Genomic DNA, 16,985 nt, shown 5'->3' on the forward strand with positions numbered 1-16,985 from the left:
AGAGTCAGACCTTTGCTTTGATACAGGGGGCTCCCAGCAGACTCGTCCAGCTGTGTGCCCCAAGAAGAGATGATTTCTTAGTGCCTGCAGGCTGCTAAGGGGCAAGCTCTGCCCTTTTCCAAGCAACGTCTCATCCAGGACCGGCCTGGAGCACTGCTATGCCCAGGGAAGGTGGCACTGGCTGACCATGTCCACGGGGCATGGGTTACCTCAGTGTGGCCATGAGTGCTGGGCCCTGGCTCAGAGCCAGCCAGCAGCGTCAGGAGCAGCAAGCGACCTTAGTGCTGCCCGCTCTCTTGCTGTGATCACAGGTCTCACTCTATGGGGTGTTTGTCTCAAAACCCCAGCTCCAAGCTGTAGTTCCCTGAGAATCTCACCTTCCTCGTGGGAAAGAGAGCCCGTGTCTGGCCCTGGCGGCTGCAGAACCAGGTGGCGGCCGGGTCTCAAACACCGGAAAGCAAAGAACAAACCTGACAATGGCAATTTTTTCTGGGGCCTGCCTCATGAGAGCCCCATGGCACTGCAGGGGGGTGGGAACACGGCGCTCCAGAGCAAGGGTAGCCCCAGGCAGCAAGGGGCTGGGATCTGGGAGCCCCGAGTAAGCGGCATGCAGCCAGCCCAAGGCAAGCCATAAGTGCAGGCCCAGGCTGGGCTGAGCCTCGGGCAATCAGCAGATGAACGGGGCCGGCACTTCCCCTTTGCTTTTTGTTCCTGTGGCGCAGGAGGGGCAGGAGCTGCCAGACGAGTGTGTCTGGTTTCACTGCCAGCTTCTCCCTGCTGCAGCCTGGTCCCTGGTGCTCAGAGAGCCAGGCTCAGCTCTGCAGGATCTCCAGGAGACTGAGCCAAGCCACAGCGGGTGCTGGGGTGCCATGCAGGGTAAGGACAGTGCCCTTTGGTCATGGGCTCTGGCTGAGCCCGTCTGTGTCTGGAACCTGTGCCAGGTGCCTGTAGCCAGACTGTGCCAAGCCGGCCTGGCCTCGGACACTTGCCAGTGCCTCGTCCCCACCACCCCAGGGACCGTGGCTGCCTGTGTTTGCAGCTCTCTGAGTGGGGCTGCCGTGCCCAGGGCTCTCAGAGCTTGGAGCAGCAGCCCTGCCGGTAACATAACTGCTCTTGGCACGCCGGGGGGACCCGTCAGAGAGCTCTGATTCAGGGGGACCCTGCCATGCAACATAGGGTGCTCCACTTTCAAGCAGCCCAAGTCCTCTGGTGAGGTGGGGCTCATGGGACAGACTGGGAGGCCGGTCAGCGGGCACAGACTGGGGCTGGTGGGAAGCCCTGGGTTCTGGGTGGGCTCTGCAAGGGTCCCTCCGGAGCCGCGTCTCCATGAGGGCTACTGGGCCATGCACGCTGCCAGCAGAGGTCCCTGGTTTGCGCCTGGTTCTGAGGGTGAGGGGATGTGTAGGTAGTCCATACCTGGATGCAGTCATGCCATCGTCTGTCCCTCCTCCTTGGCACCCTCTCCTGAGAGCACTCAGCAGGGACGGCATTGGGGGGTCCGGGCTGGCTGTAATGAGGATAATAAAGCAGCATTGCCCCTCGTTCTGTGGGTCAGTGGTTGGGGCTGGAAGGACATTGCCCAGTGCTGCCTGCCTGGGCAGCAGACAGGAAACCTTCCCCGGCACCAGCAGAGGGCAGTATGCCCCAATCCAGAGCTGTCAGAGCTGCAGCCTGGCCCAGCCCGTTGTGGGCAATGACCCAGCAGTGGGGCTGAATCGACATATTGGGGGATTAGAAATAGAGAGATACCTCGGTACGTGCCCCGGGACACTGGGGGATGTTCCTGATACCCCTTGGCAAAGGGCCTCCTGGGACACTGGGGGATGTTCCTGACTCCCATTGGCACAGGGCCCCCGGGACACTGGGGGATGTTCCCAACTCTCCTGGGCTTATCATTTCCCCCCTTTTGTCCTGTCTTTCCCTGGCAGATGCTTGAGACGGACACTGAGGAGCTGAGGGTGATGCCCTCTGAGGAGGAGAAGGTGGCAGGGGGTGATGCCTGCCTGGCCACAGCGGGGGCAGCCGAAGGGGCATTGAAGGAGGCTATCCCGGCTGCCCTGGGGGCCCCACTGGAGGAGAAGAAGGTGGTGATTGTGGCCGAGTGTGTGGAGGAGCAGCCTGGCTCCAGACCAGCCTTTGTGATCCCGGAGCTGCGGCTGGACAGCACGGCGGACAGCCCGACGGACGAGGAGGAAGACGAGGAGGAGGAGGACAGCGACCAGCACTGTCTGGAGAGGAGTGAGGTCAAGCGCTGCAGCATGATTGAACCGTCGGTCTGCGAGCCGACCTACACCCTGACAGTGCAGGGCTCCCTGCGGCGCCGCACCCACAGCGAGGGCAGCCTGCTGCAGGAGACGAAGGGCCACTGCTTCACCTCCGACACCACCCTCAACTGCCTGGACATCCAGGGTCCCCAGACCCACTGGGCACTGCCCTCGCCCAGGACCCTCAAGAAGGAGCTCACCAAGAACGGGGGCTCCATCCACCAGCTCGGCCTTCTCTTCTCTGGGCACAGGAAGGTATGTGAGCCAGAGTGCCCCCGCTCCCTCCCCATGCCGGGGCTGCTCTTCCTCATGGTGGGGAAGAGCTCGGGGGTGCCCTCCCTGGCTGGGGGTGTCCTGCTGTCAGGAGGGCTGACGGCTATCTCGGCAGGGTCTGACCTCCTCTCCCCCACAGAGGGGTCCCTCTGCGCTCCAGGGGATACAGGCCTGGAGCCAGAGAGAGAATGGGGGAGGCCAGACTAATGCCTTCCTCATCTGCATGGCCCTGGGCAGATCCAGTCCCTGGCCACAGGGGTTGCAGGGTGCACAGCTGGGGAGGTTGGCATGGGTCTCCAAGCAGAGAGGCTGACAGGCCTGTGTCCCTGCAAACCAGCCGCTGGGGGGTGACGTGTGCTCGCCCGCCAGTCCTCACCCTGTACCCACCCTGCCCACGGAGGACAAGTCACTCAGTGAGCCCAAATGCCAGGCCCCAGCCCAGTTGTCTCCAGTGCCCAGGCACGGTGGGGCCCACCACCAGCATCCCCAAAGTCCCACCCCCACTGCAGGTCTGTGGCTGTCCCCCTGCTGCGCTCCAAGCCGCAGCATGGCAGATGGCACCTTGGGTCCCGCTGTGGTGCCGGCGGGATGGGCGGGCAGCATTCATGGAGCTGCTGTGCCTTTCCTCCAGATTGGGCTGGTTTGGGGTGTGTTTTTGGTGCCCCTTCCAGGCAGCCCAGTGAAAATTCTGCCCCCATGTCCATCCTTGGGCTCTTAGGACCCAGACCCTCCACCCCCAGCGTCAGTGCTACCAGTGCCTCTGCAAGGCAGGTGATGATCCCCTCGTAGCTCTGGGAAACCAGAGACCCCAGCCTAGAGCCCCATCTCCCCAGCAGATAGATGGTGCCTGGCACGGGGGAGCTGAGCCCTTGCCCACGGAGAAGGGTGACCCTGCCAATGGTGTCATTGCCTGGCTCCTCTGGCAGCACCGTCTGATCCCCTCCCTTCGACAGCTTCCTCCCCAGCCGGATGTTTAATATTCAGTCCTGTGCTCACACAGCGTACGTGCCTGGGGGAGGTGCCCCTGGCAGCCCCACTGCTGCACCCACCTGGGACTTTCTGCTCAGTGTTGCAGGGGTGCGCACAGCCCTGCCACTGTGCCCTGCAGAAGTGCTCCTCCTTGATCCAAAGCTTGGCAACAGCCGGGGGCACATCCCCTTCATATTGGTGCACATAACAAAATTCATAGGATGTGGGTTGGGCCGAGGGGTTTGGAGTGTGGGAGGAGGCTCAGGGCTGAGGCAGAGGTTTGGGGTGTGGGGGGCTGACGGCTCTGGCTGGGGGTGAAGGCTCTGGGGCGGGGGCGGGGATGAGGAGTTCGGGGTGTGGGAGGGGGCTCAGGGCTGGGGCAGAGGGTTGGGGTGTGGGGTGGGGCTGGGGATGAAGGGTTTGGGATGCAGGCTGCCCAGGGGCTATGGTGGGGAGAGAGAACTCCCCCCAGCCCTCTCACCACAGCAGCTTGGGGCCGGGGGAGAGGCGCCTCCCCCGGCCGTGGCAAGTCCGGGGCAGCTCCGCGCCGGGGCCCTGAGCCCTGCGGCTGCGCAGCTTAGAGGGAACTTATCCTGGTGCCAAAGCACTTCCTGTGGTGGAGCCTTTCAGATTCTCCGCTGGATTGTCGCAGGCATTGGCTTGCCCCGCCCCCCCCCCCCCCCCCCCCCCCGTTCCTGGGCTCTCATCCTGCACCCGAGTCCCACGCTGGGTGGGTCCCATCAGTGTTTTGCCATGGAAACGAGGGTGATGTCAGCAGTATCTTATGATCTACTCTGCTAGATGAGTAGAAGGAAAGACCATGTTCAATCAACTCTTTGCTAGTGGCCCCAGATAGAATAGTGGTCAGGAGTGAGGGGCACCAGCAGAGCCATGTGGGGAGCTCAGGGCTGGGCTAGCAGGAGCTGTGGGTTGGAATTGAGGGGCACCAGCAGAGCTGGGGGGAGCTCAGGGCTGGGCTAGCAGGAGCTGTGGGTTGGAATTGAGGGGCACCAGCAGAGCTGGGGGGAGCTCAGGGCTGGGCTAGCAGGGGCTTTGGGTTGGAATTGAGGGGCACCAGCAGAGCTGTGTGGGGAGCCGAGGGCTGGGCTAGCAGGGGCTGTGGGTCGGGATTGAGGGGCGCTGGCTGAGCTACATTTGAGAGCTTGTCCTGTGCCTGTCAGAGTAGAGTGCAGCAGTTGCCAGGTGCTGTGTTCTGTTGCATAACAAATACTTACAGGAAAGAACCTGCCCTTGGCAAACTTTTGTGCAAGGGGCTGGGAGACCTTCACAGCACTCTCCGCTGGGGGCACGTCCCGCTGGGAGCTGCCAGCGAATGACTCACTCCAGGCCTCTCTCAGGTTAATCCCCAGAGGTTTAGTGCTGAGATGTTGCCCCTGCTCCAGCCCTCCTGGCTAGCTCTCCTGTGGCCCTGTCAGCGTGGGCCTGCCTGGGAACAGCCATGGAGCTGACCTGTCCAGAGGGCAGTGGGGCGGGGGTCCCAGACCCGCAGTGCTCGGCTCCTCTGGGCTGGCTCAGAGTAGAGCAGGGAGCCTGGGGGCTGGTAGGCAGATGGACTCCTCTGGGCCAGGGCAGTGCTGTGCTCTCTGTGGGATCTCCATCCATTTAGACTCAGCCAATGTTCTGGGCAGCTCTCAGGCCAGAGGGTGAGCGTGGGTCTGGGTGCCACGGGGGTTCAGGAGAAGCAGCCTGTTTGCTCCAGGTCCCCCCCTTCGCCAGCCAGCCCAGGAGCGGCTCTGCCCGGAGCCAGCCATAGGGCGCTGGGAGTAGGAATATGGCAGAAGGGGTGGGGCTCATCTGCTCACAGGTCAGAGGCTTGCTGGCAGTCAGGGCCCACCTGTGCTGAGGAAGGTCCTGGTGTCACAATGCCGGTTTCCCCCAGGAGATGCACTGGCTCGGTCTCGTGAGAGCCTGCAGGGAGCCAGCTCGCGTCGGCCACTTCTGGGGCTGGAGTGACTCTGCTGCCCCCTTCTGGGCAAAATGAGGAGTGCTCATCAGACAGGCAGCTACTGGCCATTGGCCTGTGGCTCCAGTGATAGGGTCTGGGCTCCTGGAGCAGGAGGGGTCACACTCTGCCCCTGCTGTCACCAGGGCCCCCAGTGAGCCCAGGCATGACCGTGGTCCCTCGGCACGGCTCGACACTGGGGTTTGTTACAAAGTCCAGCCTTGCCTGAGAGCTGCAGCTTGTCCGACTGGGCAGGGCCCTGGTGTCACGCTCCTGAGCCGAGATGCAGCTGTGACACAGCTGGCTGCAGGAAGTGGGGCTCCCTGTGCAGTTACCAGGCCAGCCTGCGCCAGGCTCTGCAGGCAGCCGATCTGTCCCTGCTGGTTTACTGTCCCAGCCAGGGCTCTAACGCTGAAACTGCCTCCAGGAGAGCATTGGCAGCTCACTGCTGCCCCCCAGTGGACTCCGGCAGCCTACACCAGAACCCCTCTGTTCCACAGGCCAGCATCTCTGGGGTGTGACACACCTGCCTCCTTGTCGCCACCAGGTATTCAGGAGAGACCCCATCCCTCCACTCCTTGGAGCCTGACTCCTTGCTTCATTGGCTCACTCCGAAGCTCGGTTGGCCGTTCCTGCCTGGGCTTCGGTCTGCGCCACACAGCGCCGTGCTCCCAGCAGGTTTGCCTGGTGACTGCAGAGCAAGTGTTCCTGGACCAGGCAGGGCAGCACAGTGCCAGCGGAAAGGGGCCTCAAGGCTGAGAGCCGAATGGTGCTGGATGTGAGAGCCCCTGTGTGCGCTGTGGGGCTAGCTAATGTCAGCCACGAAAGCAGCAGCAACCTCTGCCTGTGGGGAGCAGAATCTCCCAGTCTGGCACACGCGGTTCCTCTAGTCGCTGTCATCCTGTTTCCAGCCCAGCACCACCATTCTCTTTATGCCAGGGGAGATCAGCCTGGCTCAGACACCACCTGCTTTACTGGCGGGGCTGGCGGGAATCCCAGGCCAGTCCCAGCAGGGACCTCCAGTGAAGTTGCTAGGAGCAGTGCAGAGGGGAGGGCCAGGGGTCAGCCTGGTGACCTGCTCCTCATGACTGACTGGACCTGAGCGCCCCAAGAATGGGCTGGGCCATGCAGGGCTGTGACTGGACAGTCTCCGGCTCTACTGCTGTGGCCTGAACCCCTTGCTGCCCACCCACCACCCCATGCTCAGAAGAGCTGCTCTGGGTGAGGGCCGCTCCCAGCAGGGAACAAACCCCAGCCCGGTGCCGAGGGCCCTGCTTCTGACAAGCCACTCAGGAGAACTGCTGGGCCTGGGTCAGAAATCCCCATCCTGCTTGCTCAATGCAAGAGCGCCCAGTGATGGGCAACTGTGCTAATCAGCAATGGCCTCCCTTGCAACTCTTGGGTTGGGTGGGGCCTATGGCACTGCGGGGCAGAAAGCACTGTGCATTAGCCAAGCTATCACCACAGCTTAAAGGTGGGAGGGGGGGGTCACAGACAAAACAATCAGTAAAAAAATGTAGAGCCGGGGCAGGGGGCACTGTAAGCACCCTCTCCCCCCCGCACAGTTGATCTCCATTGCTCGCGGCTCACTCTGTGCTGTGGGTGTGGGTGGCAAGGTGAGCGCTGCCCACCCCCCTGCAGGGTCTCTCCCCTGGCTGCCCTGGAGGCGGTGGTGCGCAGGCCTCAGCAGCAGCTGCTGCAGGCTGGTCAGTGCCCCTGTGCTCTGCCCCCACCGCTCCTTCCACCCCAGAAGATTTGCTCTGAGTGTGTCTGGAGGCAGGGGCCAGGGTAGCCTCTCAATTTTTCGGTGACTCAGTCAACCGGGCCGGGCAGCTTTTCTGCTGGCTTTGCCCCCTCTGCCTCGGTAGCTGCGCGACAAGGGGGAGAGGAGGCTGAGGGAGGGCAGGATGGCTGGGGCGCCCCAAGGCACTCTCAAAAGCCTGAGGGTGGCACTCCTTGCCCAGCCCAGATTCCCTAGCATGCCTGTTTATTTCATTGTCAGCGGAGAGGCCCAGTGTAGCGTCAGTGCCAGCAGACAGTAAAGGAAACTGCCTGCTCATAGCACCTGTCCTTGCAGTCCCTTCTCACTTTCTGATTCCAGCAGCAGCCCGGTCACCCGACAGACCCAAGCCCAGGGGACCTGCCCCAATCTGAGACACCCCCCCGCTGGTTCATAGTGGGGCTGAGGGAGGTCATGTGGGGTGCAGGCCAGGGAGCAATAATGTAGTTGAGGGGAAATGCGAGGAAATGGAGTTTGAGGATTATGGAGTTATGCTTGGGGTAGTTTACTCACTTCTTTTCTTACTGCTGACCCTCCTGGGGACTGCGCAGGGCCTGGGGAACAGCCACCTCGCACCTCCAGCTGCTAGCCACCCCACAGCCTGCAGGCTGCCATTCCCTGCCCCCATGCCTCCCAGCTGCTTCCCAGGGGACCTTCAGTGGCTCTGGGCAGCTCCCCAAGCTCTGAGCTTGTTGTTCTCCCTTCTACACAGAGATACAGCAGGGAGGATGAGGCCCATCTCCAGCCAGGGGCATTGGCATGAGATGGTCACTGCTGCCATGTCACTGGGGGAAGCCACCCTTCCTATGGAAGCTGACGCACACTGTGGTTCCTAATAGGGATGAATCGCTCTGAGAGGCTGACCAAATGCTGCCGCTGGAGGTGGGCACACTCCCCGTTTGAGGGGGCAGGTGTGCTGGAGAAAGGAGAAGGGAGACACCCAGGGCCCTTGTAGCAGCTTGTTTGGGGGTATGTCCTGCCCACTGCTGAGGGGTTTAACAGGGACTAGAAAACCCCCTGTAACCTGCCTATGGAGTGCCCTCTAGTGGTAGTTCTAATTATAATGCTACTAAGAACAGGAAATGCCTCTTGGACTGCACTACCCAGAATCCTCCACCATGGGAGGGTGGGGTGTCTCTATCTGTGCATTGCTACCAGAAACCTCAAGGTGTTAGATCTTTGTATGTGCAGTGTGCATAGGACCCTTTTAAGCCTTTTGTGTCTGGTTCTCTGGAGCTCTCTCGCTCGCCTGCTTGCCTGGTGCTGGGATTCAGAGGTGGTTGTTTGAAGGCCCCATTGTGGGTGGGAGCTCTGGGACGTTTGGGGCTGAGATTAGGCTGCTGTCTGCCTTTTGTCTCCATGCGGAAGTGGAGGCTTTTCCGACAATGGAAGGAAACGTTCCCAGGGCTGCAAGTCGCCTGGATTGCGGTCACTCGCCAGGACCATATTATCAGAGGGCTGCATTGTTCGGGGCTGATAAACTCCGGAAGCACAAGCTTAGAATGGAAGGAAGTCCCGGGGCTGCTGGGCTGGGAGGCATGTTCCCACGGTAGGGCCAGGGTGCCGGGAATCCTGGAAAGCGTGCACTACTCCTGTGTGGTGCTGGGGCTCAGCTGGCATGGAATGCCAGGGAATGCTGCTGGGGCGACCGGCTTAGCCAGCCCACACTGCCGCTGGCCCTGAGGGGGGGCAGTCTCATGGCACAGCCTCCTACCCAAGCCATCCTTTCTGTCAGTGCAGACGCGGGCCTGGCTGAGGTTTGCAGTTTGCTGCAGTCAGTGCTGCCGCTGTGGGCACGGAAGGGCAGGAGACGGACAGCCTGCTTGCTGGGCATTGCCCTCCCCCTGGCCCTAAGGCCACATTTCCCCGGGTGGTGACTGCTGCTGGGGGCTGCGTTTGTGGGCACCCTGGCCAAGGCAGCTGGAGCCTGGTAGGAGGAGGTGCTGGGCTAACATTAGTCCGGGGCTTCCACAATGCGAGCTGCCAGGACCAGGGGCAGATCTGTTCACATGGCCGGGAGGAGCTGCATCCTGCTCAGAGACTGAGACAACTGGCAGGGCTCAGTGGGCCAGACACAGGGTGGCAGGGTTGCCAATCCTCCAGGATTGGCCTGGAGTCTCCCAGAATCGGCATCAATCTCCCGGTGACTATTGAAAGCAATCTGGGAGATTTTAATAGGCTATTTTAAGAAAATGAAATTACATCATGTTGGGGAAAAAATCTCCCGGAATAGCTTCAGCCAGAGTTGACGATCCTACACAGGGGCCCACTGGGGGCAGCGAGCTCCCTGTCCCGCCTCTTCTGCCCACAGTCCCACCCACACTCTGCCCCAGGCCCCGCCCTCTCCCCCACTCAGCTCCCCTGCCACCACTTGCCCAGTCCCTCCTCTCCTCCCCTGCGAACTTCCCCCACCCGCCATGTCCCTCCACCCCCGCAGGGTGGGGGAAGTGAGGAGGAACGCAGTGGGGGGGTCTTGCAGAGTCAAGGGGGTGAGGAGGGATGTGGGGGGTGGGTGGGGTCTCGCGGGGAGGTACATCGGACCTCCGGAGTGGGGGGTGGAGTGGAGAAGAGGAGGGACAGACTCATCAGGCAGCGGCCAGCGGTGGAGGCCTCAGGGAAAGGGTGCAGCAGGGATGGGAAGAGGCGGAGCACAGGCCAGGCATACACCAGTGGAGGCTCAGCCTCCCCACCCGTGTGCAGGAAAGCTGCTCTGAAGCTGCTCCAAGATTTCTGGGAAATGCCAGGCCAGGTGCCCCTAGCTCAGCGTTCACTGGGCGGGGTAGGGCTGAACTGCCCCTTGGAAGCATGGGCTTCCCTGTGCCTTTCCCAGGTCTACATCATGAGACCCTCCCTGATGTGCCCACAGCTGTGGCCAGAATCAGGCTCTGGTTCCCAGACTGCCCTTTGGGAAGAGGAGCCACATGGCCCTCTCTGCAGCATGGATTAAGAGCCACTTCCCAGCAGAGCATGCGGATTCCTAGATTTTCAAGGGCAGAACTGTGCTGTCGTCTTTGAATTCGTTATCAATGTGTCCCGTGGCCTGGGGTTACCCAGGCCATCCCCCTCGCCCTCTTAAATATAGACATTTTAGCTTTGCTTGTCCTCTGGGACTTGCCCCATGTTCCAAGATTTATTAAAAGTCACCTTTTAATAAATTGGCAGCCAGCTGTTGGCAAGTCCTGCTTAAGTCCTGTGGTCCTGATGGCTGCTACACCCCATCCCCTGCCCCCCTCTGGGCACACATGCCAGCCGAATGGGATGGCTGTACATCAGTGCTCTGCGCCAAGCTGACATGCTGAGGGGGAGAAAGGCAAAGCCAGCTCCCTGGGAAAGCCCAGCTGATCTTCAGAGAGATCGCCTGGGACTTCCAGGGCCCTGAGTGACAGGAGCTCCTGCAGAGGTGGCTGACCTTCACCAGCGTGTTGAGGCTGGGGAGGGCTGGGACTTGTCCTAGGTCTGGCTTGTCTGACACCTCCAAGCTCCGCTAGCAGCTGGACCTGCCTCTCCGACCGACCGCCTCGCCTGATGCAGGTGCAGGCTCCCTAGGCCCATCTGTGCCCCAGCCTCAAGCTGGGCTGCTGCTGGCCAGGCTTTGCATGGGAAGAGCTAAGTAGCCAGAACCTGGCCGGGGCTCTATAGATTTCACAAGGGAGGAGCCAGCCGCCATGGGGAACCAGGCCCCTTTCATGTATGTGCCTCACTTTGAACATATGGGCCATTGCTTCAGTCTCAGAAATAGCCGAGCCGGGAGAGGGCTCGGCGGTGAGTTCTCCAGGGTTCCTGGTTTGAAATAGGAGGTTTCTACAACGGAATCCCTCAGACTAGTGCCTGTGCACCTGGGACCCTTCAGACAGAGACATGTGCCAGGGCCCAACCCTGCTTCTGTGGTCAGCAGGAGTCTTACCACTGGCTCCAAGGGGAGCAGGATTGGGCCTCAGCGCGCTTATTCCAAGGCTAATTTAAATACACGCAGGTTCCAGAGCGTGCTGCTCTTGCCTTTGCCTCAGGGGGAGGGCAGCAGCACCAGCATCTCCTCTCTCCTTTCTGCCCAGGCTGGGATGGGAAGAGCCCTGCCTCTGGGCGTGGTAACGCAGCCGCAGAAAGCAGGCCGGGTGGGCTGCTGACACGCCTGGGCTTTGGCTAGTTTGGCTGTGTCTGCACAGACAGGATGGACTGAGTGCAAGCTCTGCTTCCGCCATCTCCTTCACACCGTGTAACTGCGGCTGTCAGCACAGGGCTGGACGGCGGGGCAGCATGCTGGACCTAGGCTCACTGGAACTTCGGGGCCCCATTACCCCACCCTGTCGCCATCCTTAATACAAGCCCAAGCCTCTACTGTGCCATGACTGTTCGGTCGTTCTGGCTGGGGTGGATCTGCCTGGCTGGCCTGTGTGAGGCTTTACAATGCAGCATCTCCTTGGAAAGGTTTGGGGACCTCTCGGGACCCTGACGGAGGCTGAGCCGGGGAAGCCTCGTTCCTTTGTTCTCCCTGCCCCCTGGTATTCGGATAAAATCAACACACACGGGACCTACAGCTCTGTTCATCACGGCTCCCAATGCTGAAGGGCTAGTCTAGCTGTATGTGATGAAGCTTCTCAGGGGTTAGATACACCTGGCCTGATGTGGTGCAGGGATGGGGCAGAGGCCTGTTGTGGGGGTGGGGGGATCAGGAGGCCTGTTGTGGTGCGGGGGTGGGGCAGAGGCGTGTTGTGGGGGGGGGGTCAGGAGGGCTGTTGTGGTGCGGGGATGGGGCAGAGGCCTGTTGTTGGGGGGGGGGGGGGTCAGGAGGCCTGTTATGGTGCGGGGGTGGGGCAGAGGCCTGTTGTGGGGGTGGTGTCAGGAGGTCTGTTGGGGCGTGAGGGGGCAGATGCCTGTGGTGCAGGGGGAGGAGGGGGACTCTCTGACATGTTGCCCCTCCAATGGCTGGCAGGGGCTGCTGCCATTCTTTGCCAGTGGTTGCCCCTCCCCAGACCAGTAAGTGGGGGCAGAGGGGCTGGCATCCCCAGCCCTGTTCCACCTTCACCCTCTGGGCGCTCCCTGCCAGCCAGCATCGCTCAAGGGCAGCCCCTTCCCAGCGTGGTGGAAAGGCCTGTGGAGCTGAGTAGGGATGAAGCCAGCCAGGTCTGGGCGACCAGATGAGCTGCGAGCTGAGCTTTGCACCCCTCCCGGAGGATGCTGGAGCTGGCAGGGACCCTAAGTGTGCCTGGGACAGCCGTTGGCCCAGGCAGCCTGCACTGTGGGTTTGATCTGCGCCCCTGTCTGAGGAGTTGGCCCTTGGCCCAGTGGCCTTTGGGACTGGCCAGGGATCTGCACAGATCTCATGCTCATCTCCCCATGGTCACGTGGTCTCTGCTGGCAAAGGCACCTTCCCCCTGCCTGGCCAGAGGAGCCTCCAGCCCATGGACTGCAGGCCCCAAATGCCTTGCCAGTGGGAGCGGGAGGCACACGGCGCCACTCAGGGGCGCAGGGCTCACACTGGCACCACGATGCAGACAGTGTTTTTGTATTTCCCCCTGCAGCTCAGCGGAACAGACAACGAGTGCGGCTGTGAGGATGGGGACGAGGCCTCCTGCAAGAAAAAGAGCAAAAACTTGTAAGTGGCACGCGAGGCCAGGGTTAGAGTGTTGTCCCACCTGTGCTGCGTGGCTGCACTGCCTGCAGGATCTGGAGACCTGGCTCCACGCAGGTCTCATGCTGTGATCGGGAAGGGAGGGTGGTCCGTCTGTGTTTAAAATAAGGAGGCTGTGCTCTGTCTGGGCTGGGTCCCTGGTGGGCCAGACAGAGCTCTGTGCAGCTGTACGACCATCGCTTCAGTAACACTGGGGGAAGGGAGTGGTAAGGACAGAATGCAGTAAGATCTCGCTTTAGATTTGTAGCTAAAGTCTGGCTATCCTTGAAGGAAACTGGACCTCCCTCAGGGAATGTATGGGAGTGCGTACTGGAGGCAGTTTGCAGGGCCAGTAGCATACAGCCAGGGTAGGAATGGAAGATGTTAGGGGCTCCTTTCTTTCTTGATGGGTTTCTAATAGGCCCTCTCGCTCGTGGGGCCATGGAACACAGGATTCCCTGGGCTGCAGGGAAGTGGAGGTCAGAAAGAGGACATTTAGAGTGAGTGAAACTTGAACTGGGGCCTCCTTCCTGCTGGCCCCAGGCAGGGAGAGGAGCAGGGAAGCTTGCAGCTGCTGATGTTTAATATCCCAGGGAAGGACCCAGGCCTGTTAGAACTGCTAAGCACTCCCAGCAATGAATCCTCTGACTAAACAGAAGAATGAGGCCAGTGTGGGAAGCTTACCAGGATGGACCCTTTCTAACTGCTCAGATTTGGTCTGTGCTGACCTTTGACTGTGTCTAGAGTGGAAATCCAGCCCCCCCAAACCCCCACCCCACACACCCCTACACCTTTTCAGGTTTGCAGCCATGCTGCAAGTCGGGCTGTAAGTGTTACGCGTCACACAAGTGTGCCCTGAGTGTGGACTCTTGCACAGAAGCATTGGTTACAGATCTAGTTCTGACATGTGCAGACAGAGTGCCGTGGGGAAAGAAGCCTAGGAAGCACCGATGATCATCACCATTACAGGTTTGCTTTGGGAAAACTGCCTTGCATTTGAAAAGCAAAGGTGTGACCAGTTGTACCTGTTACAACAACAGGCCTGGCAAATGGGCTCTGTCCTCCTTAACCATCACTTGGGGCAGCCACAGAAACCTGGGAGAGGGGGCGATTTATTGTTCTATAAAAATAGGTGCTGAGTGTGGTCTGGATGGAAAGCTACTGTGTAAACAGCCGCAGGTGGGGCAGTTATCTGCCTGGTTACAGGATGTGTGTACAGCGGGTGACTGACGCAGTCATAAGGGGTCACTTCAATGGGCAGTGCTCCTATCCCAGGGGTGCCCATCTCTTCGCGGGGCCCCCAGAGGTAGGTAAGTATCATCAACCACTGGACCCTCCTTCCTCCCCTGCAGGCTTGCACCATGGGGATTTGGCTAGTTGTTATTGTGCAGTGTGGTTTAAATATAGCAGTACGTGGGAGTGCCACTAGGGGGAAATGTTGCCACATGGGGTGGGGAAGCAGGCACTGCTGTGGAAGGGTTCAGGTTTTTGCATTTTTGATTATTTCCTCCTGACAGTTTAATTTAAAACCAGTCCTTCACAATCAGCTTTTCATGCTCCCCGCTCTGTGTGCAGAGCAACGGGACCTTGCCCCACCGCTTTGCACAGGCTGGGAGAGGCCAGCTCAGATGAATCAGGCTGGGAAGGAAGAAGAGGATTCAGACTAGTGAAGCTTCCCATTTTAGATGAGTCTCAAGGGCAGTTGCAGAGCCATGCATCTGTTCCTCACCTTGGGACAATAGGGGACAGCGGCAGATTCACTGTGGAGCGTCTCAGCGCTGTGCTGCCCTGCTATTGGCTGAGCAGCTTGTTTGCAGTCAGTCCATGTGGAGTATTTCTGGTGCCTGCAGCTGAGAGCTGGCACTCTGCTCTCTTCCCCAGACCAGTGCACACCTCCAGCCATCGCTCGCCACAGACGCGTCCCAATGTACCACACGATGGTGGACTTTTCAGAAAAGTACCTGGAAAGGTAGGATTTCTTGCCCAGTTGTGGGTTGTTGCCCAGAGCCCAGGAGGGCAGAGGAATTGATGTGATGCTGTTTGCTGTGGTCTTTGTGTGTGTGCGGGTGCTGGAGGTGGCATTGCAGCAGTGTTGGGCAGGCTGGCATGCAGTGGTGTGGCTGCACTGCACAGGCACTGAGAGATGGGGTGTAGGGCTGCTGTGAGGAGCTCAGAGACGCCCATGCAATGAGAATCTCTGACCCCTCTCTCTTTTCCTTCCATGAATGGTTGAACTTCACTTTCAGACTTGCGAGACTGTCCTAAACCAGAATATCTGGGGCATGGCTGCTTCTAGGCCCTCGTGGTTTTGAAAAGAGTCGCTAGCCCCAAAATGAAAGAGAAAAGAGTTTTTTACCAGCTGTCACTTTTGCTGCTATGTTCCATAAGGCAAATAATCCACTGGGGACCAGGCAGCTCAGTTCTGTGGATTTCTCGAGCTGATGCAGCCTTGGTGATGGTGAGGGCTGTTTCTGTCGTTTGTTTGCAGTTATGTGCAAGGAAAACAAAGGACAGTTGTCTCTTGCAGTTAGTAAATGTAGAATCTCGTCAGGTGTTTCTTTGCATGTGATTGATACAAAAGTCATCTGGAGCTGTCTCGAACTGCTTAGTCTCAGGCAGGAGATACAGAGCTGTTTATAGCCAGAAATTTGCACTGTGCTGATATGTAAGTATTTGTGCATGGTTATGTTCACATGCTCTCTCTATGTGTGCTTGTAAATACCAGAGTGCTTGTAACTTTCTCAAGTACACTGCCAATGCAAACAGCAGGGGATGATTTTGCAGAGGAATAACCACTGAGTTGCTAAGTTAAGAACATGGCTACAATTGTGGGTTTGAGATGTGTAGGGCTGTGTGGCTTTCTCTTGGAAAACGGCACTCTGGCATTAGCATTCCTGGGGCTGCTGTAATAGGAGACAGATGGTGTCTGAGGGCAAGATTCCTTGTTTAGACCCTGTTTTCCCACGTTGCTTTCTGACTGATACTTGGCATCAGACACCCAGCATCCGAGTCACTGCCCAGCCTTGGTCACTGTGGGCTCCATTCAGCAAGGCAATGAGCACTTTAACCTCAATCCAGCAAAGTATTTAAACATGTGCCTAGCTTTAGGTGCCTGACGAGGCCTTTGAAGTCAATGGAACATCACAGGAGCTTAAAGCCAAGTATGTACGTACGTGTTTGGCTGGATTGGGGCCCAAGTGCTCAGCACCTTGTAGGGCTGAGCGCTAAACCACCTGTCATTCAGACAAGAGAACCATTTTCTAGGAGAGTCTCTTCTCCAAGCCCCTGTCCTGGGGTGCAGAGCCTGTGGATTGGGCGGTGGCCAGGTCCCCACCAGGCCATTCTGTGCCGTGGTCCCCTGAGCATTGGATTCTCTCTTCCATTGCCTAGCCACTCTCTGCAGATGTGCTGCTGCTTAGTGGCTACTGTCCTGCACTGCACCCAAGCTGTCCTCTGCACAGCTAGACACCTGCACCATAGTCACTGCTTGGGAGACTGTGGGAAGAGAGAGTGTGTCTTGGAGAGCTCAGGAGCTACGGTGCTGATGGGCGCTGTGCAGAGCCTTTGGACACAGCCCTGGCTCCAGCTGCTCGGTTACTTACCTTTTGTTATCTGTATGGGACAAAGACATACCTTGTGCCTTGTCATGAGGGCAGGCAGGTGGCGGAGAGATGCGTTGGGAAAGTGTCACAAGGGCCTGGATCTCCTCCACTGGCAGGGACGGCCTTCACTTCAGCTCCAACAATCCCCTCCCTGAGCCACACTGCAAGTCAGACCAATACCCGGGGCTGCGCAGTGTGCCACGTGACCAGGCCATGCTGGGCTGGGCCTGGAGATACAGCTTCACCTCCCACCCTGGGCTAGCGCTTCCCACTCCATGCCCTCCCCAACATGGCTGCGTGGGCCTGTCAGCTTTAACTGGACAGTCCCAGCAGTAGCTGGCTAAAGCCTGTTCAACTCAAGGCTGCCTTGGCCTTAGTTTAGAAACTACCAATCAATGTGTTTGTGTAAATGGCTGCCAAAGTCCTCTCTGGCCTTCCTAGGGCAGAGTGTATGTAAACCCCTGTGGCCCATGCACAGCTGCAGGCCCACCAGCTCTGGGGCTTTCCCTGTCTCTCTCCCGTGGGG

The 16,985-nt window shown here is 59.4% G+C and overlaps 1 protein-coding gene across 11 annotated transcripts in view; it reads left to right on the forward strand.

Annotated features, from left to right (window-relative positions):
* Positions 1 to 16,985, forward strand: part of RGS3 (regulator of G protein signaling 3) — a 242,348-nt gene that overhangs the window by 218,512 nt on the left and 6,851 nt on the right. For 8 of the 11 annotated variants that reach the window (XM_074973668.1, XM_074973669.1, XM_074973670.1 and 5 more), the window contains 2 exons: positions 1,929 to 2,519; positions 12,769 to 12,842. In XM_074973668.1, coding sequence (XP_074829769.1) covers positions 1,929 to 2,519; positions 12,769 to 12,842 — 665 coding nt within the window. Of the gene's footprint in view, positions 1 to 1,928; positions 2,520 to 12,768; positions 12,843 to 14,345; positions 14,827 to 16,985 lie in introns of those variants that run through there. The other 3 variants (XR_012642096.1, XM_074973677.1, XM_074973679.1) reach the window with 3 other exon arrangements.

Source organism: Natator depressus, chromosome 16 (assembly GCF_965152275.1).
Source record: "Natator depressus isolate rNatDep1 chromosome 16, rNatDep2.hap1, whole genome shotgun sequence".
In the NCBI taxonomy this organism is placed as follows: Eukaryota; Metazoa; Chordata; order Testudines; family Cheloniidae; genus Natator; species Natator depressus.